Source organism: Echeneis naucrates, chromosome 19 (genome assembly GCF_900963305.1).
Source record: "Echeneis naucrates chromosome 19, fEcheNa1.1, whole genome shotgun sequence".
NCBI lineage: Eukaryota > Metazoa > Chordata > Actinopteri > Carangiformes > Echeneidae > Echeneis > Echeneis naucrates.
In genome coordinates this window covers 14,828,944-14,851,642 of record NC_042529.1, presented here as the reverse complement: position 1 = coordinate 14,851,642, position 22,699 = coordinate 14,828,944, and the positions used below count along the sequence as shown (strand labels likewise).

The window sequence follows — 22,699 nt, the reverse complement described above, 5'->3', positions numbered from 1 at the left end:
CAGATTGGTAGAGAGGCTGCCAGCCTTTCTGGTAATGATCTTGTTTGTGTGTGCTCTCTCACTGTAGATGTGTGTGTGTGTGTCTTCTCACACACCAATCCTCTGGCATAAATGTGATTCCAACTGTTCACAATTCTTCCCACAGTCAGACCCTCACTGTATCTCCTTCCTTCCTCTGAGCCTAAAGCTGAATCACGTTTCAGCCTGTCTTCAAAGCAAACTGTATTTTTTTTCTCCATTCCTCTTGTTTCTCACAGCATTATTAGTATTATTATTATTATTTTCCATGCTCATCTTCCTGACTGTACGCGCACCCGCACGCATCGCTCACAGTGAATCCTGACGGTGTGGAAAAGCCGCAGAAGCTGGGTGGCATCGGTGTGGGTACCGCGGAGCTGGTAGTCCACCGCGACTTTCAGGAGACGCAGACCAACACGGTTTCATTCTTCTTATTATTATCACTAATATTGTTCTTATTATTAATGATAATAAAGGTGAACGTCATCTTCTAATTGTTTTTTTTTCCTCTACCTCTGAGGGCGCATTCCACCTTTCGGTGCGTCAAAGCTTCGCGGCTGGGACTTTTCCAAGCAGTGTTGTTTTTGGGGGTATACTGGAAGTTGCCCCCCTCCCACCCCCATCACTCACACACCCCTCCCCACTCCCTCTCTCAAATTTGCACGGGACACTTGACGTGTTTAAGAAGCAGTGTTGTAGTTGCGCCCAGGGTGTGTGCAGGATGGAGATAGAAAGAGAGAGAGAGAGAGAGAGAGAGAGAGAGAGAGAGAGAGAGAGAGAGAGAACCGTGTCGTAAATGTGTCACATTTCAACAGGCGATGACCGGAAATTGTGTGGTGGAATTCCCAAAATAAAAACACGTCAAGAAAAAAAAAAAAGTATGAATAATGCCCAGGGTTAATGAAGTTGACAGAGATTGCACCAATGCACTTTGAGAACAAACAATGAATAGATATTTAGTTCAGAAACATATTATCAGTGGGCTTCACCATCATTATTTTGGCCTACCGTTGGATTTAGCAGGAGATCCAATAAACTGCAGTTTACACTGTAAAGATCCTGTTTTATGCTTTCCTTATTTTCAAATGTCATCAGAAACCATACAAGAGACAGAAATCGCCTAAAATGCTTAACCTACAGCATTGACACAATGATTTGGTGAACGTCTCTATTAAGGGCAAATCCATCAGTGCTTTTACTTTGACAGCCGGCACCGGGAGAGCGGGCTGTGCTGAGTGGAACTTGACGCTGGTCCCCTGCAGTGACGGAGGGGGGAACAAGTCTAGATCGGAGGCTCGCCACCTGGCGATGCGAGTTTTCTGGAGTTGTGAGTCGTTTCCAGGTGTTAGTCCGGTCCCGCCGCGGTCCCACCATCAGTAATCCGGCTTTTCCCCTCTTTCTCTTCCCACACTGAGATTCTTTTTTCCTTTCTCTTTTTTTTTCTTCTCCTCTCTTACCGAAACTGTCATGTTTGACTTTCCGTGGTGAGAGCGGGATGCCTGCTCTGTGAAACGGCGACGGGCGGACGGATGGATGGATGATGTCCATTCATTCTAGGGCGCACCGGAATAACACAGTGAACTGAAGAAGAGGAGCAATTTATTTATTTATTTATTTATTTAATTTTTGTCTCGAGTTCATCCTTTGTAGGTCCTTCTTTTTTACCATCTCTGGAATGGTTACTATTATTGGTGGGGACGTGAAACATTTAATCCCGAGGCTTTGAGCACCTGCTATGTGTCTGGTGTGGAAAATACCTGGTGGAAGGTGTACAGCAGGATCCGGCCTGGGGGGACAGGACATCTGCAACTGCTAAAGCGCCATTTCTTCTTGATTTCAGTCGTGATTTTTTTCTTTCCAATCTGCGCGTAATGTATGTGGAATGAGAGGATGGATATATTTTGGGAAATACTTATCATTCTTCAAGCCAATTTTATTGTCTGCATATCAGGTGAGTTATGGGCGTCATTTGTCGGGCAGGTACATCAAATGAATGTTCTTTTGAGTTAAAACACATTCATAAAAGCCCAGCAGGCTCATGTTGGGCTTTGGTCTGTAGGCAGTAGCATTAAAACAAAGCTTTTAATCCGCACGGAGTGCTCCTTCATCAGGACGCGCTCCGGCAGGTGGAGACCAAATGGCTAAATGTTCTCCTCGCTCCGCCTTGATACGTTCCCTTTGTTGTTTTATATGTAGTTACCCTATGGGTCTTTTGGCGTGTGTGTGTGTGTGTGCGTGAGAGCGAGAGAGTGTGTGTGTGTGTGTGTGTGATTCAGGATGAGTACAGTGTAGCCTCCAGGACTGGATGCGCAGGCTTCTGACGCACGGATGACATGGGTGGGCTCGTTTTAATACAAACCTCAATGACCATTTAGCTTTTTAGTTAAACTTTTTGGTATAGCTTTTTTGGGTTACTAATATATCACTCATCAGCTGCTAGCCCCTCTCCCTTTCTGCCCCCCTCCATCGTTGTAAAGTCTCTGGGCTTGTGCGCGCCCGGTGAGCGCACAGGGCGCTGCGGATGCAGCGGTGTGGGTCAGCCTGACCCGTGGAACGAATTGACTGCCCGCTCGGTCTTGTCTCTGTGGACACATGACCCAGTCCGTCCTCAACCCCCATTTTGACTGGGGTGTTCAAACTCCCTGTTTACTGGAGAGGGTACATTTCACAACAAAATCACAAACATCTGTCCAGATGATTTACACGTCTGAGTGTGTTTCATTCATATCAGTCAGTGGATTGTGTGTGTCAGAATAAAATTACACACACTGAGTTTGGAGTGAATGAGTCTCCAGCAAGTGATCCACTCCTGTTTTTCCTGCTGCGTAAACCGCTATGTTTCCATTAAACCAGCCCCTCTCCCTCTTTCTTTCTGTGTAACTTGGCCCTCAGGTTATCCTCAGGAGCAAACCTCAGAGCGACACTCTATGTCCTTTCTAATAGAATCCAATTGAGGCCGCACCTCGAGCAACCCAAAAAGCACCCGTTATCTGCAGAAAGTCCCCCCTTGTGCTTCACCTCATCATCTGCTTTCACCGTATTGGTCATGGAGTGGTCGTAGCTCATTTTAAATACCGGAGCTGGACTGAGGAGAGAGATCGAGGCATGGCGTGGTGGGGCAGTGGTTGTCACTCTGGTATAAGTTTCCAACCTACAGCGGGGTCAGGGAGGTTCTGGGAGCGTTGCACATTCTCCCTCTGCCTGTGTGCGTGGGTTCCAAACAGATGCTCCAGTTTCCTCCCACAGTCCAACAACACGCAGTTCAGGTCGACTAGAGAGAATAGATTCTGAATGTAACTGGTTGTTTGTGTCTAAGCATCAGTTCTGTGAGGAAGGCAACCTCTCCAGGTTTAGCCGGCCTAATGCCCCCCCTCTCCACCTACAACTAACTGTCCCTAAGGTAGTGGATGGAGGTCAGCTTATGGCGTTCCAAGGATGTGTGGAACGCATGTGGCTCATTTTTGGGATTTTTCAATACTGATGTGACGATTCCCAGATCATCAGCACATTTCTTCCTTTTTATTCCAAATCCATTTCTCTGACGCTCAAAATTTACCAGCCATTGGCCTTTTTACTGACCTTTAGCTCCTGTGTGTCATCTGTAGTGAAGACTGGGGGCAGCTACAACAGGAGAAAAAAAAAATTGTTATAAAAAAAAAATCTTATTCCTGCACCCACTACAATCATACTGCACATGCTCAGCCACAGCCACCCTATATCAGTAATATAAAAGATATAGTCAATATCAGCTGCTGCATTTGTTGAAGGAAGTAATTGTTTTGTTGCCGTCTATGCGACAGGATTAGCATGTGTTTAGGTTTGTGAATTTGGCTGCCAGGGTGGAGACAACTACACAATGAAATGTAAATAGACCACATGGTGTTTCTCAACATGTTTATTCAAAATATCCAAAGTAAGATGCTAATTTTGCGCTCTTACACAACAAATGCAACAATAAGAAGCATAAGAAAACACAAAGCAGGTTATTCTGGGAATTATTTAGGAAACTTTTCATGATCTTACATATTTTAAGCTATATTTAGGACAAAAAGAAAAAAGTTGACTTGTGAAATCAAATGTATTTTCAATATGTCGCAACAATCTTTGATTTGTGTTGCAGGTGTGCTTATCAGGTTGTATCATCTTGATTTACTCATTAAAATAGTTATTGGGAATGAAACGTGACATGTAATCGTGTTAAGCTGGTATGACTGATTGACATATTGATGTTGATAGTTAATACACAAATGTTTGGTTGGACTGATTCAAATAGTCGCTGAGTAATTGAAAGAATTAGGTGTTGCAAAAATCCAGAGGCTCCTCAGTCGCATTTGACAGTGAGCATTATGTTTAGATTGTTAAATTGGATGGATGGAATGAAGCTCTTGCATCAGTCACTGGTTTTCATGTGATGATGTTTGGTTAAACTAAAAACATTCATCATGTCTAACTTGATTCAACCGGACTTCCAGAGTCGGACTATGAGCTTGTGAAGCTGAGTCTGGATTGTGGGTATGGGTAAGTCGTCTCAGAGCCAAGACCTTTAATCTGTGATGTAATCGGGAAGCAAAGCTTGTCATCGCTCCAGTGACAGTGAAATAGAGAGTGACTATGTGCTGTGGGCACTGACATCACCATTAAGGGAGTTATTCTTTCTTTGCAATCATCATTTTCCTTTTTTTTTTTTTTTTTTTTTTTTTTTTCCAGATGGAATCGGAGTCGATTGTTCAGCAGTTGATAATTCTCACATAAGCTCTGAGGTCATAAAAAGGGTTTTTCTCCATGATTCCTAAGGGGAGTTAAAGGCATTTGTCATGATGGACATCTGAGATTACAATATCATTGAAGAGAGTATATCACACTTAATGTTTATCAGGTGTGGGAAGCCATGATGTAAAGTTATGACTCTCAAAAGGAGACCAATGACTCTTTCGAAGATAAAAGTTGGAAGTAATTCAACTGGCTGTTTGAGATATGTGTTGCAGCCAGTGTTGGTTCCCAGAGCCAACCCGCACAAATATCACCTATTGATTTGTGAACTGCGGAAGGTGGAGCTGAATAGGATAAAGGCTGGATCTGACCTGCTCTGTACTGACTGTGTGCTGCCAGTCATGCGGTAGCCACACCCCCTAATAAATATAATTAAATACCCTGATTCAGAGTCTGTTTTCCTCCAAGTTTCCTCATTCACAAAGATGACCATTGTGTTTTTTTTTGTTGTTTTCCTATAGGCTTCAATACAATCTGACTTCTATTTACAATCAGAAGAGAGTGGCCCTCTGATAGTCAATAAAGATAATGCAAGTTTATGGTTCTTGGCACTTGCTACATCTGGCACTGTGTTGATCGGTGGCCAAATCTGGAATAATTAATTACAATAGCAAATGTCCTGTTGCTTTTCCAATACCTGCATGCACCTTCTCTTCCTTCACATCCAGCTCATCAACCATCCCACGTCCTAAGAGTTGGATAATGATTCCCTATAAATTACAACAACACCATTCTCATCCACATAAAATATTCAGTCTTTTGTTAATCAATGTATAAGTACATTTTTAGTGTAGCTGTTTTAATGAGTGACCAGGACTTTCATTGCCTCGTAATAAAACGACTTTGTAGTGCTCCTGTATTGAGGCATCCGGGGGGGTGAGGGGGGGGGGCAAGTTAGAGTTGGGTATGTAAATTACATCCCCCAAAGCTTCAGGCTCATTAGAGAGTAGAGAGCTTCCCTTACTTTCCTTTTTTCTTTTTTTTTTTTATGGTCCTGGACACTATGTTTTCTTGGTGTCCAATGTCCTCTCTCAGGAAATTTTGATTTTACTTCGATTTTATTCACAAGTTTGTGCCTTATCTGCACCAGTTAGTGGTGAAAATGTCCAAAATTATCTAAACCAAGGCCCTAGGAACAACAGAAACTAAAATATCATACAGGAAAACATTAAGTCAATGGTCACACACTATCAACAAATCACATGCTTTTTCTAAGGCCTTTGGACAATGAATGCTGGTTTATCTTGTCTGCTGCTGTCTCAGCTGGCTAGCAAAGCTGTATGGGTGATCATATTTCCTTAAAGGTCCCTTATTTTGCACTTTCGTGTCTTTTATTAAACTGCTGATATGCATAGGAACACATTTATTGTTTTATGTATCATAAGAAAAATATAAGCTGATATTAGGTAAACATTCAGAGAAACCAAATCCAATAATGTTGGCTGCTCTGTCTAGGTCGGCTGATACCAGTTCCTGTCTTGTTGTGACATCACAAAGTTACAGGTTTCAAGACTCCGTGTGTCAATACAAGTCATGAATTTTTCTCTCTGGACTAAACATTTTGATTCTTTCTCAGTCGTAATTCATTAATGGAGAACCAAAACTTTACTTATAATGAGAAAAATCCATCATGTACCAGCCTACAACATACTTTTGAGTTTTTTTTTTTTTTGTTGTTTTTTGTTTTTTGCAAAATTGTCTTCAAAATGGACCAACTCTAAATATTGAGTTGGAATTATTCTCTCTGAAATAAGGTGATTCCAGAAGAGACTGTTCTGGGAGAGGTTTGTGGGTTATCCATAAAAAAACAAGGGATATTACTCCTGGGCAGTAATGCAGCTGCTGAACCTTTGGACTTTTTCTTTTTCTTTTTATACTTGCAGAGCCATAAACAAAACTCACCTAAAATGTATTAGGCTGGGTAACTCCAGCGGAACAACGTTATGATGAATTTTATCTGGAGTCTTACCTTCCTCTCTCCTTTTTAGTCAGATATTAATTTGGCAGAAACTATAGCTGTAATGCTGCTTCTATGTAGTTGTTCATAATTAATGTGAGTCAGTGTTGGCTTCTTTAGGTCCCAGGAAGCACTGGAGTTCATAAGACATTTTACTGATCTTTTTTTGACCAAGTTCTTGTTAAAGAGCAAGAAAGATGACTAATTATATCAACTATGGTGTCATTTCATTATGAACTTCTAATTATAATCCATGGTTTCATGGTTATTTGACGATAGTGCTTTGATATTGCTACATTTGGCACGTTTGAAGTTAAACTTCCCCTCATCCACTGTATTAATCCATAACGCCTGTCATCATTGTTCGCTTGTTCATCAGAGTGAGATGTGCGATTTATTTTACTGAGGAAAAGCAAATGTGAGCCAAGGGACAATGGGTTGTATTTTCTCAGATTTTCCTGAGAAACAATCTGACAGAGGCAATGATGGAAGGAATCTCATGCCTAATGCATGTGGTGGTTTTTCATATATTTGCCTACATGTTATTCCTCAAACGCAGTATGTTTATAGATGGTAAATATACAGTCGTGCAATGCCTGGAAAGGAGGGCCACATTAACCCACTATGTTGCCCAGTGGCATAATAAATTGATGGGCCCCTTTTGTTGGCTGCATTTTAGTGGTATTAACAGCACCAATTAAAAAATACAAACAGCACAACTTAACAAAAAATAAGGACCAATAATTTTTCATCCGGACTAGCCGAATAAATAAATAAATAAATAAACAGCATTACCTGCCCCAGTTCTTCTTTGAGGCAAGTAGTGCTTCACTGTGCAGCCTGATTGCTGAATCTGTACTCAACTAAAACCATGAGGATGTTAAAAACTAAAAAGACAAGACCTCACACATTTTGTATCCATTTACCACTTATCACGATGGAAGAAAAAATTTCAAGTCATAATAATAGTCACTCAGCCAAAAGTTGAACGTACTGCTGAAGAGTAGCAGAAAAAAAAAAAATCTATAGCTTGGAAAGATTAAGGGTTGGCTTTACAACACAACCATAAGGGCGGGCACAGCTGTTGATGAAAAGTGAAAATCTAATCCAAACCAGACCTTCTTGTTTCAGGACAGCTTTTCAGCGTTTTACAACAGTGGTTTGGGACACAGCCACAGCATATTTGTGAATGCATAACCAGTGGGGAAGGTAACTGATCTGTAATTTCTAATCTCTATTATCCATTTGTCATCTTTTTTTTTGTTGTTGTCTTACCTTCCCGGAACCGCAGCTCTGGAGACCTCAGGTCCTAAGCTACATGCATAGTCTGATATATCACTTGTGTCTCCAGATATTTATGGCTGACAAACCACTTAACTACTCTAAAGAGCGTTGTTATGATTATGGGATGCCATTTCTGATACAAATCTCTGATAGAAGAGATGCTAGCTCAGCTACAACACAGGTAGCTTAATACTGTCTCGTAGGCTTAAAGTGGCAAAAGTGAAAGTGACTTGTTCCACCAATCATGATATGAGAGCCCATCACTGGCTGTTTATGGCTGGTTGCCAGCACATCACTCCACTACATTATTTGGATAATAGTTGGTACTCTCCATCCTGATGTTCTTTGATGTTCTTCACCCGTGTTGTCATACGTGAGGTCCTGACTTTTTTCTGAATCAGAGGTGGACTTGATCTTTAATGCCTCAGCATTTTAGATATGCTTTTCCTATAAATGACCATAGTTTAAAAAATACACATAATCTCAGACTTGGAACTGCAGACTGAGACCATAATCTAATTCAGAAAATATTTACTGAGGTAATAATCAAGCAAGAATTAGGATCATTTCTCCATACACTTCAGTATAATCTGAAGAGTAGTGAAGTTAGCCCCTATTGGACATTATGCAGAATGCAGGTTAAGGCTGTTCAGCATGTATCCACTTTGACAGCTAGTTTATGTCCGTGATTTAATGTAGGAAATCTGGAAAACAAAAGTGAAAAGAATCTAACAGAGTAGCCCTGAGTTGTGTGAGACTCCTGGGGCATTTTTCTGCTTGATTTAAAGTTGAACCGCTTAAAATCGCATCGAATGATGCATTTCAATTTTCAGCATTATAATCATCAGAATTTACTGACAATTATTTAATCCTGCTTTCAGGATCTTGATTGTCGGAGCCTCATTTCTGTTTGTAGTGTGGCGAGAGACATATTTAGTGGCCACAAGTATTGACTAAACTGTCAACCATTACAAAAGTAAGTGTGCTGCCTTGAGGCTGAATTTTTGCTCTAATGACCAAATCAAAGATCAGAATTTCAGAGAAAAAAAAAAAAAGAAACACAGAAGACTCTCGCTGTCTCAGATATTCCAAAGGAAAAGAGAAAGAGTATTGATTTTTTGGTTGACTCCAGTCATGGCAAGATCTATAAAGGCTTGTTGTTTGTTCTCTTCCACTGTTGATTTCTTTTATGGCAAAAGGCTAGAGTAATAAAACAATGTTGCAATGTTGTATGTCGTAGCAGACATTCACAGGAGCAAATTCCCCCCGTCATCTCTTACAGTATTTTTCCTGATTGCTTTCTATGCCCATACGTACTCAAAAACATATGTCTAAGCATGATTTGACACCATGTGCCAGGTAAACAGTTTTGTCTCCACTCGTTCTCTTCAGATGCACAAATGTATTTCCTTTTCACTCCCTGGCTTTGACTTAACATTTTTACCACATAATATGTTCACCCACACTGTGACAAATTGGTAAAATTGGTAGAATACCAATTGTCTTGTTTTGTCTTTTTTTATCCAAAGGTTGCAATTTTTTCAAAGTAAAATGTAGTTTCCTTTTATTATCAAGCAGGTATAAGTGCTGTATGCCCATTGAAAAACTCAATCCATGGGGAAATCACATTAAGAAAATTACTTCAAAAGAACCGTCAGGATTTCTGAAACTTTGTGATGGAAACAGTGGAACAGTTGCTACGCTACGCTTTGCACCCAGCAAAGCCAGATCAGAGCCACCTACCAAACATTCGAGGTTTAGTTTCTCCAAGTCTTTACATTAAATCTGATTCAGTCACTAAGTCTCTTTCTTGATTGGCTGATCAATATGTTGTCGTGAGATAACAACACCAAAGCCGGAAATGAGATCTGAAACTATGCTGACATGATCTTTGACAAACCACAATGAGTGTAAATTGTGTAAGATATACTTTCCAAGAAGGGCCCATGTTTTTGAAACAATTTTATTTCATTTTTTGTCTCTGCTCTATTGCCGACAGAATTCCTAAATTTTGCCCCTCCCTGCTGTCCCCAAAAGTTCATGAAATTGGTTCCTTGGGGTTGTGATGTCTAATTCCTTCACTGTGAAAATCTGTTTTTGTTAGACTGCCATTGGTTCACTGCTGTTCATGGCAGAAACACTCAGCCATGATGTTGACTGACTTTATATTGCTCATGATCAGTCTTTGGACGAAAGTGGTCGTTTTCTCACAGTTGTCTTACCAGCAATAGATCCACAGTGACCATTTTACTTTGAATATCCAAACTAACCTTTGATTTATAACCAGCTCACATAAAAAAAAAAAAAAAAAAAAAAAAAAAATATATATATATATATATATATATAGTAAAGCAAAAGTCAGGCATCACCCAGCCTTGCATCTCAAGTGCTGACTGTCCTCAGATAAACGCTTTGAGAGCACTGGGTCTATCAAATCTATTAAGATGCCTTTGAAAAGAAAATGATTACATGCCTATTGCAGCTGAAAAAAATCTGAGACTTGAGATATACCACAGCACCTGGAAACAGTTTTGAGTGGCTTCAAAAAAAAAAAAGAAAAAGAAAAAAAAAAGGCAATTAAGAGAGTTCAAAGTAACCTTTGACACTAATCTAATAAAGGTTTTATTCATTAAGGATAGAAGATATTAAAAAAGTTGTGCAAGCTGTTAAAAAAATGACTTAATTTTCACTATGGTCCCGTGAGGTAAGCTTTTTTTGTGTACCACTTAAATGATGACTATGCACAAAATGCTAATTAATCCTGCAGCTCTGAAACACAATAGAGTTTTCCCTGTATACCATTGTGATAATTTTCTCGTTCGTAAGTTAAGATCTCACCCTGTCATGACAAACCAGACTTCTATGCTGCCAGCTTTGGTGCTTCAGTGCAGCTGTTTTCATGTCAGCTTGGTGTCTGTCTGACAGCCTGGTAAAAAGCTGGGTTTCATACAGACAGTTTTTAAACTCCTTCTCCTACCCCCTTTTAACCAATCAGTGCATTTCTTTGTGTCCTCCCTTGCCCGTGCTAAAATGGAATTTCTGCTTGCTGAACATGTTTGATGGATATTTTGAAAAGTTTATAAAACTCTGCATTCATGGCGCAGAAGCGGCAATGAAATTGCAAAGACAGTAATGAAGTCCCCACCTCACTCATCAGTTGAAATTTTTAAAGCAAGCTGTGAAAGTCGAGTGTTGGCTGCGATTGCTGGCAGGGACAGAGGCCCCATTAGAGGCTCAGCTTCCTCTGCTCAGTGTCATGTTGTGAGTAACTGCGGCCACAGTAGATAATCACACATTACCTTCAGAGACGAACGCGGCCTCAGGGAAGTGCAGAAATTTAAATGAGATGATGAAATCACATGGTAGGGCCTTTGGTGTATTTATGACAATAACACGTGTCTCTCCCAGCCAGCCATATGCCACCAAGCAAAGATCTATGTTGGCCAAGGATGTTTGCATTACCAAGTGGCACATGGTGCCTAAAATGTACTTCTATTCAAATCTATAGCCATCACTGACTGTCTCTTTTGCTGCCTTAGAGTTGCTCTTTCTGGTGTGAACCCAAATCCAAATGGATTGGACTTCATGTTGTATTGAACAAAGATTTGGAGGTCCAGACTGCGACCAAAAACTTCTTCAGAAAACATTTGATGAGGTAATAAATCAAGTGAGATGTAGGATCATTTCCCCATAGACTTCAATATAAATTGAGTTAATTCTACTGCCTGATGGTCATTAGATATAACAGAGGTTTAAAGCACAGGTGTCAAACTCAGGCCCGCAGGCCAAATCTGGCCCTCTGTGTAATTATATTTGGCCCGTGAGATCGTACCAAATATGTATTAGAACTGGCCCGCCAGTATATAGTGCATACACCGCTAGTACTACAAATCCCAGAATGCTTTGCGTTGGCACATCAGCCGATACAGCTAAGCGTTGACAATTATTAGCATCCATTCTACCAGGCACCTCAGGCAAACTTATCTCACCCACCGTGTTGCCTACTGCACAGTTTGCTGAAAAACTCAGCGTACTCAGTGCCAAGTTTACCCAGCGATTTGCCGACTTTGAAGCCCAGAAACGCAGATTTGGACTGCTCAGTAATCCGTTTGCAGTTGACGTGGAAAGTGCACCAGCCAACCTCCAAATGGAGCTGACTGAACTCCGGTGTAGTGACACACTCAAGTCAAAGTATGAGTCTGTGGGTGCTGCACAGTTTCCACGTTTCCTCCCCGACACACTGCCCCACCTCTGTGCCCAAACTGCTCAAATGCTCTCTATGTTCGGCAGCACATGTCTGTGTGAGCAACTGTTGTCTTTGATGAAGATGAATAAAACACCACTAAGGAGTCGTCTCACTGATGGCCCAACCCCAGACATTTATGCACTTGCATCTAAGAAGAGATGTCAATTATCGGGCTCAAACCAATGTGCATCAGAGTAAATCAGAGCAAACTGAGCTTGAATGAATGTTCTTTTTCTATTCCAAGCCATGGCCTGTTAATAGTTGAAAGATTGCATTTTCATTGAAGGAAATTATTATTTTTGGTTGTTTTGTTGGTGGCCTGTTAAAAAAGATTTACATTATATAGGAACTTGAAAGGCTACAAATGGAGAGATACATAATAAGAATATGACTGATATGTGTTTTATTTCAAATTTAATTTCTCATGTGTTAATAATATTAAGCTTTGGTTGCTCCAGATTCAAAGTTTACGCAAAACAAGTTGTTTCTATAGGAAAAGGTTCAATATTAAATATATATATATATATGGAGAGAAGGGAAAAGATGCACAGTTGCAGTTCATTTTTCAATAAATATTGAGTTTGGCCTGCGACTTCATCCCATTTTTAATTTTGACGCACTGTAACTGAGCCTCAGATTCTACGATTCAACGCTCTTTTTCAGAGTTACAATGTTACACAGAATATAACTATGCATGCGAAAGCTTAACTACTGAGCTCTTGTTTCACCTGAACTTTCCTCATACATAATTGCAGGTAGCTGCTGCTTATGAGGTCTGAGCTTTTTTTTTTTTTTTTTCCAGCAAATGAGACTGCTTGACATTTAGTCTGTGTGCACGGTAAATATCTCTGCACATAAGCTTCACTTCATCCCCAGCAGTTATGGCTCCCCACAAGAATTGCAGTGTTGGTTAGTCGCGCAGATGCCCAAATTTACTGTCTCACCTCTATGCTCACAACGACTGCCACTCTTTGGAAGTATGTAGCATTTTTGAAGTTCACCCTACCAGTTTAGGAGTTTATGTGAATAACAATAATGTCTTCGAATGACAACCCCACACAAAGTAACCCCCCCCCCCAAATCTGTAGCCCTATGACAGGTTTTTCTGTCTTTCAGTTTGATATGTTGGTTTTCCAACCAACCACATTTCACTGTTGGAGAACCATCCTCATCAACCGCCAGCAACAAAGCTGCAAAAAAATCAATTAGCTATTGTAAAGGAAGCAACTAGCCGGTGGACATATTAAAGACAATTAGCAGCTAAAGAGATAGAGATTTTCTTTCAGGAGATTCTGCTGATCAAAAGAGACCAAGAGCGAAAGAGTGAATATTGGCCTTAAAATTGTCAGTTGGCCCACAAAACATGAAGACAAATTACGTTCTGAAGATCTCAAGGCAGCAGCAAACTCAACACTTACCTTTTGAGTCTGTTTTTCTTTTGTTCATTCTTTTTTCCCCCCCCTAATTTTTAGTTTTTCATGCTTTTCCTATTTATTTCAAATTCAAATTCTATTCTTATTCAGCTTTTATTTCTCCAGTTAATACCCTATTCTTGACTTCTGGTTTTACTCACTTAAACTCATCTCTCTCTCTTTTTTATTCGCTTTTCCCCTGACATTCTACTATTATATTATTGTATTATTTTGCTATGCAGAACTTTTAAAATTCTTTTTGGCTTCTGGTGGTTTCTCATTGCAATTTTTTTAGATTTATCAAACTGTTTTTCATCAAGTTGTTTATGTAAAATATTGTCGTTATGGGTGGGTTTCATTGTTTAAAGCGGTTACATTGTTTGTATGAGATGAAAACACATTGATTGCTTTCTCAATTAATTATATAGATATATCCTTTTAATTATACAAGTCCATATGTCTTCAAAAGTATATACAAACAAATGCATGTGTGTATGAGTGAGAGAGGGAGAGAGAGAGAGAGCGAGAGAGAAGGAGAGTGACTACCTTGCTGGTCGCCAGGCAGCCATAGCTCATCACATCTGTTGTCCAGGAATGTGAAGTCTATCAGCCAACCGGAGTGAGACGACCTCCATGCCAGCTGTAATTTACCACAGGGGATGACATGGCCAGTGTGTATATGAAAGTGCGTGGATGTGTGTATTTTGCGAGGGAATGACAAAATCCAGACGAGCGAAGTTGAGTAAATCGATGAAAGGGACTGGCAAAGGAGGAAGGAAGGAAGCAGTGGGATGCGGTTTCTGGTGACATGGCGGCATCGTGCTCCTGGTGGACAGTTAGTTCTGGTAAGAACCAATCAGAAAGCGGCTCTGCCTGCTGTATATATCAGCACTAGCAAAGCGCCCCACTTCACTTCCCAGCACACACAGACCCTGTCAGGGAGGCCAAATCTCCAGCTGCTAATCTGATAATCCTGTGCAGATGTGTGTCCTGCCACAGGAATAGGCATAGAGTGTGTATGTGTGTGGAGACTAAGTGAGTGTGTGTTCTACAGTAAGTGGGTGGGTGATACAGACACATACACACAGATCTGGTGTTTATCCAGGCTTCACTTTCTCCCCTTGTTTTCTGATAGTCACTGCTTTTGCCTTGTCACTGGAATAATCTGCAACCGGCTTTAACACAGTCTGCCAAGATCTGACCGTGGAGATACTGTGTTTGGTCAAATCAGCTGACACTATCACATTGTTACTATGGCCCCATATCAAACTGATTGTACATAATCTGATTCAAAATGGGATCAATGCCTTCATGTCAGATTTCCGTTGGGGATAATTCCCTATGGAAAATGCATTTAAAAAATTGGCTTATTAATAATTATAACAATCTAATTTAAATGTTTTCTGCTGTATTTAAATTCGTCCAGATGATTCTGTGTGTTCATCCATGGTTACACTCTCAGCAGAACTAATGCAGGTTGAATTTAAACAATGTTAGAAGAGGAAGGAATATGGGCCTGCCCTTATTCACAGTGTCGGCAAAACCAGAAGAACAACTTGCTAATGTTGCGGATTTGTGACGGGAGCATTCATGTATTATTCCAACACAGTTACCCCATTTTAATCTGTTTGAGCCTCATGAATAGTCTGAATCTGCAACTTTTATGCTGCGGATTTATAGCCAGCTAGCCTGGTTAGCTGGAAAGTACTTCTAATGCAGTTAGCAATGGTTTGTAACTTTTTATTGGACTCTGAGAACACAGGCTGATTTAACTAAGGCTATAACTTGTTTGTAAGGTTTTAGGAGGCTTCCCCTGGTTGACTTTGTGCTTTTTTGCAGCAGTCAGTGTTTTCTGAAAATGGTAGTCAGTGGAAATTTAGCACGGCCCATAATCAAAATGCCCATTGTTAGATTTCTTCTAACTCATGAGCCCACATGTAAAAAATGCGTTGCTCATATTTTGGCTCATTGTGGGACGAACAAAGGGATGAAACTGTACATTTATCTGACCTTAATGAGGAACATGAAGTTTTAAAGGTTCAATATAATAACAAGGTTGATGTTCATGTCACACTTGATTATAAATCAGGTCCAGCTTTTTTATTATTTCTGTGAAATTTTCCAACAAAGTATGGAAGTGTGCAAAACATACACACATACAAAAAAAAAAAAAAAAAAACCGTCATTCACCAACTTCTGCCATGCCCCAAGGCCATCTACAGTGGATGTGAAGATTTTTATATTAGATCACTCAGAAAACAGTCAGCCAATCATGGGACAGGTTCAGATCCTCCCCTTTGATTGGCTCACTGATCTGTACAACTCGTGGGAGAAGCCTGAGAGGGGATCTAAAGCTACACTGATGTGTTTTTTTGCCCTTAAGGTCAAACATATTTTATTATGGATATTAACATTAACATTAACACAAAACAGTGAAAAGTGTCAAATGGGATTTATGTATGCAAGTATACTTTCTTATGTTTTTCTTATCATACATGCCAGACAATGGCATTCTTGACATCCTAACTTACTTCATATAATGGATGAGGGCTAAGCAGTTATCGGCCTGGGGTACAGAGGATTAAAGGGCCTTTAACCGCCACCAGCACAAGGAGCATCAGTTGCACAGCAGTTCCTCAAAGCAAGCTGCAGAAAATGCAAAGCAGTGCACGCAAATGTGGATCTGCTTTGAGTCTTCTTTGCTTTTATGCTGAACACCGTCTTTCAAATATTTCTTGTGCTGTGATGTTTATCTGCTGAGCATTTCAGCAAATGATCTTCCAGAAAACTTTACTTCACTGTCAAGGAGGGGACTGGTTGTTTTTTTTTGTTGTTGTTGTTTTTGGTGTAGTCTGCTTGTTTCACTTTTTTTTTACACTGTCTTCCTTTTTGTCTCGATTGTATCTGAACATCTATTATTAGCTTTCATGTCTGGATTTAGAGCTGGGTAAACTTTAAAAAAAAAAAAAAAAAAGGAGAGAGAGTTGAGGTGTTCTTAAACTGCACCATGCAATGTCCCTGTTCTGTGATGAATGATGGTTGAATGGCTGAGTATGGCTAGCAGGGAATGCGCTGCAGTAGACTCTTCACAGCAACTAATCTTGGACTATGTGTGTGTGTGCATTTGTGTGTCCTGAGACTGAACTGACCGCAGTGGAGCAGTTACACAATGTGGTAAGTACGATGTCTAGTCACTGGCACACATACACAGGGTTTTATAGCTTTCAGCTGAATGAGATCAGAGGCCATAGAGGACAAAGGTATTCAACTTCTTTAAACCCTCTCAATTATTGATGGATGCTACTGTTCCTCTGCTCCACCTCTCTTGTCTCTAGTGCTTGAGCACAAGCAAATAATGGATTCGGCACTCGGTGTAAGAGAGGTAATGACAAAGTTTTAGAGATAAGAAGTGGGATGGAGAGGAGGAAGTCGGCAAACAGACAGGGCGGGCGTTGTTCTTGTCAGAGTCTGAGGCAGTTCGGGTGTGATCTGTGATTTTGAAACACCTGGCCACGTCTCCTCAGTCCACCTCTGAAACCAAGATGCATTACAGAATGCAGGTTCTTAGTCAACTTTCCCATTATCGGCGAATCAATCTGATGTCTGATGCGCACTGAGCCTTGGGCCAAAGCGACTAAATAATTCCGATTTAAGCTGCTGTTCACTCTGAGTTCCTGTTTGCCTCCAAAATTTAGTTCCAGTGAGTTTAGGAGGTGTGCACAAAAAAGAAGGACATAGTGTCTGGAACATAACTTGCAGGTTTCTAAAAGGATATGTGGATTTAGGTTTTTGCCACCTGCTGCCGTCAGTGTTTGTTTTGGAGCCAGAAAACCTTAGGCAAAGAGGGAGGGGGACTGTCTCTGAGGTTTGAAGTATAAGAGAGCTGTCAGTCAAAGCAAATCCACCACCAAACACATCACTCTTTAAGTCTCCTTATCTTCAAAATAAATTTCAGAGCTGCCAAAAAAATGGCACCTAAGACCAAGTGAAATTAGCAGCTCAAACTCAACTTCAACTGGAAAAGAAAGGTTATAGATATATTTTTCAATGTAAGTGGATACCCCCCCCCCCCCCATTGCTTGTGTTTTTTAGCAGCATCACCCAAGAGGCATTACATCTTAAGGCAGTTTAAGAATGATAATTGTCAGCTGGGAAACTTTCATATGCAGTGTGGGTGTGGCCAGCAGTTAAAAGGAAGTCTTCTCTCTCTTTTTTTTTTTTTTACTAGACAAAAGCGTGCCAATCGATTGACTCTGAGAAGTCTATTGGAAAATGATTCAAATTCTAAGTTGATTTGTTACCTCAGATGGTATCTAATGACAACTTGTATTCAAACTGGAGGCTTAAAACGACAGTTCACATACCAATAATCAGTCAGTTGACACTTGCACAGAACATAGGAGATGTGAACAAACATTGGTTGAAAGGAAAGTCACAATTGAGTTGTACTATTTGATTTCATCATCTTTGAAGCCTGCTCCCAATTAGAGATTTTAATAATTTTCTGCGATGTCAGTTATGACTTTAAAGATCACTCTCATTAGCTGGAGTGTTACCCCACTTTAATATACACTTCTGAGAAAAAATATTGTTGATCATTCATCAACTGGGCTCCTCTGTGAAGGAGCCAATTGCAGCTGCATGGGATTGACCCTGGACACATCACCCAGAGTCACCAAGACCATGTCGATATTCAATTCATAAGAGATAAAAAAAGGCACTCAGCATCAGTACAGGCTACACAATAGATGAAGAAAAATCTCCCACATGGCAGGAAATATCACTCAAGACTTTATGGTCTGCCACATTGTGTCTTTTTGTTTACAAGCCTGGTTGATTTCATTATGACCTCATTCAATTACATGTAAGAAACTTTACAGCCATCGAGGCAGCCCATGCTGTGGTCATGAAAAATTTTAAGTAGAGGCTGGTAACCATAGGCAAACTGGAATAGAAAGGCCTGTGTCAGAACTGGCGAGGGAGTTGGGAGTTTATTCCACCAATAGAAGCTGCTGGTACCAGGAGGATGGATTTAGGGATGCCAGGTAGTGCAGGATTGTCTCCATCTCCTGGTTCTTGTGTTCGGTCTACCCAGTGGACTGGGGATGGTAGCTGAAGGAAAGGCTGGCAGTGGCGCCCATCAGCTTACAGAATTCCTTCCAGAAGGCAGAAAAAACTGGGGGCCCCTGGTTGGATACCATAGCCAAATAGGGGCCATTAAGACGGAAGACATGGTGCAGGACACGTTGGGAAGTCTGTCTGGTGGCAGCTTGGGCACCAAGTGGGTCATCTTCATGAAGCGGTCCGCCCCAGTGAGGATGGTGTTGGCATGGGAAGGACGAAGACAACTAACCAGACCGAGATCTTGGTTGATAGGTGAAGAATATGGACCGGAGTTCTCTCAGCATTCTCAGCAGAATGGAGGTACTCGAGGTTCTTGTGGTCTGTCCAAACCAGTGTCGGCACTCCTGAAAGGCCAACTTCACTGCCAGCAGTTCTGTTGCCACTATCGTAATTCCTATCAGCATGAGATAAATTCCGAGAGAAAAAGGCATAGGGGTGGAACTTTATCTGCAGCAGACCTTTGGGACAAGACAACTCCAACCCCCACATCTGATGCAGCAACCTGGAATGCACACTGGCAGTTGGGATCAAGCACTTGGAGGATGGGTGCAGAGGTGAACCAGGACTTCAGGTTCTTGCAGGCGTTGTCGGCAGCAAGTGGACAGGCACCTTGGAGCTGGTGAGAGGAGCAGCCACAGGTTCTTCAGTGTGATGTCATTCAGGCGACTGTAGTTGATGCAAGGTGGTAGAGTCTTATCTTATCTTATCTTCAACCAAAAAGACGACATGCTCCAGTAGGTGAGGAAGAGGGGCGGGTAGTCACTGCCTTCATTGCCTTCCTTTCCGGGGTGAACAGGGGATGTGTTGGAGCAGGAAGCATCTAAAACACGCAGGACAGTAGCCCTCCAGGACTGGAGATGGAGACCTCTCCACTGAAGAGGTGGCAGGAAATTCTTCCAGAACCAGGAAACACAAAGATAAAACTCACAGTCAAGGGCAGACAGCAGGTCCACTTTTCAGTGCAGAGACAAGGAGACATGGTCAGGGACAGGCAATGAGGTGGTGAGGCAGGAGGTGAGAGAGAGAGTGTGGGCTGAGTGTGCCAGGTGGCTTTTAGCATTGAAACATTTGGGCCTCCTGAGCATGAAGATTCTCAGACCACAGATAACCTGCTGCATTTTCCATAGGAACCCAGTTGGGCTGGTTAAATGCAATCTTCAGGGCCCAGATCTTTTACACCGTGCCACTGAAGTACCTACACAGACACACACACACACGCACAGCTGGGCTATTAAAAAGACGCACCAACAGGAGCTTGGTGAGAGATAACTGCCTCATAAGTCAGTAAGCACAGCTGCTGGCAAGGTCAAGTTCCACTTATGAGCACTCATTGCCATTCACACTTTTGTGTCCACGTCTTTGCCAATCTGGATTTCTTCTGCTTCATAATGTTTCCCTCCTCTCTCTCTCTCTGTGGCTGTCCTGTACCTGTCCAGACCTTGTCAGTCCCCTCCATCCTTCGCTCCCTGGGTCTTTCTGCATGGTTGGGCTTCAGGATTGCTTGTGGCCTTCGATGAATATTAATGGAAGAGTTTGGACATTATATGAAAATGAACTATTTATTTACAGTCTTTCTTCGGCTTTTGGCTTTATGGGAGGTTTAGTGGTGGGGTGGAGGTGCGGAGGGGTGCTGGCTGAACGCTGCAAGACTCCCAAGTATGATGTATGATGAAGCAGTTTAGTGCTGTGCTGAATAAGACAAAAAACAGGTCAGAAAGAGGCTTTGGCCGAGCATGTGACTTTGGAGGAACCTTCTTAGCCAAGGCAAAGCTTGGCATTGTTTGGAAAAAGGAAATGAATGGAGGAGTTTTTTGTTTTTTAAATTGGTGGAATGAATGAAGAAGAAAAGCTCAATGTGGAAGATACTCTGGCAAAATACAATAGTAAATTAAAAAAGCATGTTTATGTTGTCCTCAGTAGGCTCTGATCAGTTCAATAAGGAGGAGAATGATGGATGGAGGTGTTCATGAAAATAGCATACATAATAGAAAGAATAAATAAGGGAGGGAGGGACGACAGGAAAAGAGAATGAAAAAATAAACTTAAAACAGAATGTTATAAGAAATGACAAAGGGAGGAAAAGAGATAATAAAAGAAAGACACAAGGAGATTACAATTAAAAAAATAAAGAATTAAAAAAGAAACTAAAAAATATTTACATCAGTTAAGAAAGATATTAAGTGATGGGTATGGATAGGTAAGGAAAGGGGGAAGAAATAAAGTTAGAAATGAACATGGGAAATTTGTGTAAAGGAAGTCAGGAAAGTGGTGAGGAAAAGAGTGAATAGATTGAAAGAGGGCTGGACAAAACCATTAAAAAAAGGGATGAAGAAAGAAGGTTTAAAGGACAATATCGTGCTGTGACTAATGTCAGTGTAAGGAAAAAAAATGAAGGAAGCGATAAAACTGGATAGATGTAATAAATAATGAGAGAGGCAAGGAGGAAATCAAAAAGAGAGATAGAAAATAAAGGATCTGTTTATTAAGAGCAATTAAGAAAGAAATCAAGGTAAGTAAGGACTGAAAAGGATAAAAACAGAAATAAAATTAATAAGTAGGTGCCAAACGGAATGGACTGCGGAAAGAGGATGGAAACGGAAGAAACAGAAGTAAGAAGTAAGAAAAAAAAAAACAAAGAAGTAAAATAGGGAGAAAAAAAAAATCCCATGATCCTCTGGTATCGTTGCCACCTCTGGAAGAACATCTGGAAGCTGTTGCACCACAGAGCCTCCTGCTCTTGATAAATTTAGCTCAGACAGATTCTGCTGAGCTCCCTTCATCTGGTGGGAGGCCTTCAGGGACCGTGGGAGATCTCGTGTTCTGGATTTCTCCTAATTTCTGTGTTGGCTTGGAAACATACAGTTAAGCAGCGTTACCATTCAGAAGAAACTTAATGATTCGTCCGGTGATGTAAACTCAGAGTCAGCTTAACAGCAATTTAACAACGGAAAGACCTGAAGCTCTACTGCTGAATATTTCTTTGTCTCTGGATGGGAAATGAGCACTTCTGTGGAGTCTCCTCTTTAGCTGTCTGTGATTAAAGTCTCCCTCTAGATGTGCATTCAGCTGGTTATTTATGGAGCTCTAGTATTCCTCCAAGGCTATTTTAGCATTAGCATGCTGTGGTATGTAAACATTTGAGATTAGGCTGGCATTAAACTCGATCACCATTAGGAAGAGTGTGAATTTTCTATACCAGTGAGAACATTGTGTCCCAATGATCTCTGCAGCTCTAAGTCACTTATTATTAATGCATATGAGCAAACTGGCATATTTCCTCTCACTGCAGCCCTGGCAGTGCACTGGATGGCTTAACAGCAAGCATGCTGTCCAAACCGCATGTCAACCCACTGTGACATCACCCACTGGTTTATGCAGTAGCTGTGAAACGAGTTCACTATCACAGATCAGGGTCCGAACAGTGCCCCTGGTGTGATTGAATGATTTATTTTTCGTCAGTAAACGTTATTAAATCATTCTAAAAACTCAAATTTGTATTACATTTTTTTATTAAATGCAAAAAGGAGGTCTAATTGATTTTTCCTCATTGATCCCACGATTGTTAATTGACCATTGTCTTGTGGGTAATTCAATGTAATGTAATGTGTAATGTAATATAATTTAATGTAATTTAAAGCAGTTGATTAGATCAGTAAACACTCTGCATCTGTGCGGACACACTCACACAGATGTCTCGGCACATTTAACCAACGTAGCTCGTGCAAATGATCAGCCGGTGGCCCAGTACCATTTACTGCCATTACCCACAGCACTCTTGCAAAACAGTCACAGCATCTCTTGGTCACTGATAGACAAACAGACACTACAATAAACACATGCAGTTTCTAGAAATATGCAGCTGCAAAGTACGCAAAAGTATACAAAAAA

General features: G+C 41.0%; 1 protein-coding gene across 1 annotated transcript in view; it reads left to right on the top strand.

Annotated features, from left to right (window-relative positions):
* The first annotated feature begins 1,877 nt into the window (after positions 1-1,877).
* Positions 1,878-22,699, top strand: part of ca10a (carbonic anhydrase Xa) — a 233,486-nt gene continuing 212,664 nt past the window's right edge. The window contains exon 1 of the mRNA XM_029527971.1: positions 1,878-1,969. Within this exon, the coding sequence (XP_029383831.1) occupies positions 1,894-1,969 (76 nt within the window). The 5' untranslated portion in view covers positions 1,878-1,893. The remainder of the gene's footprint in view (positions 1,970-22,699) is intronic.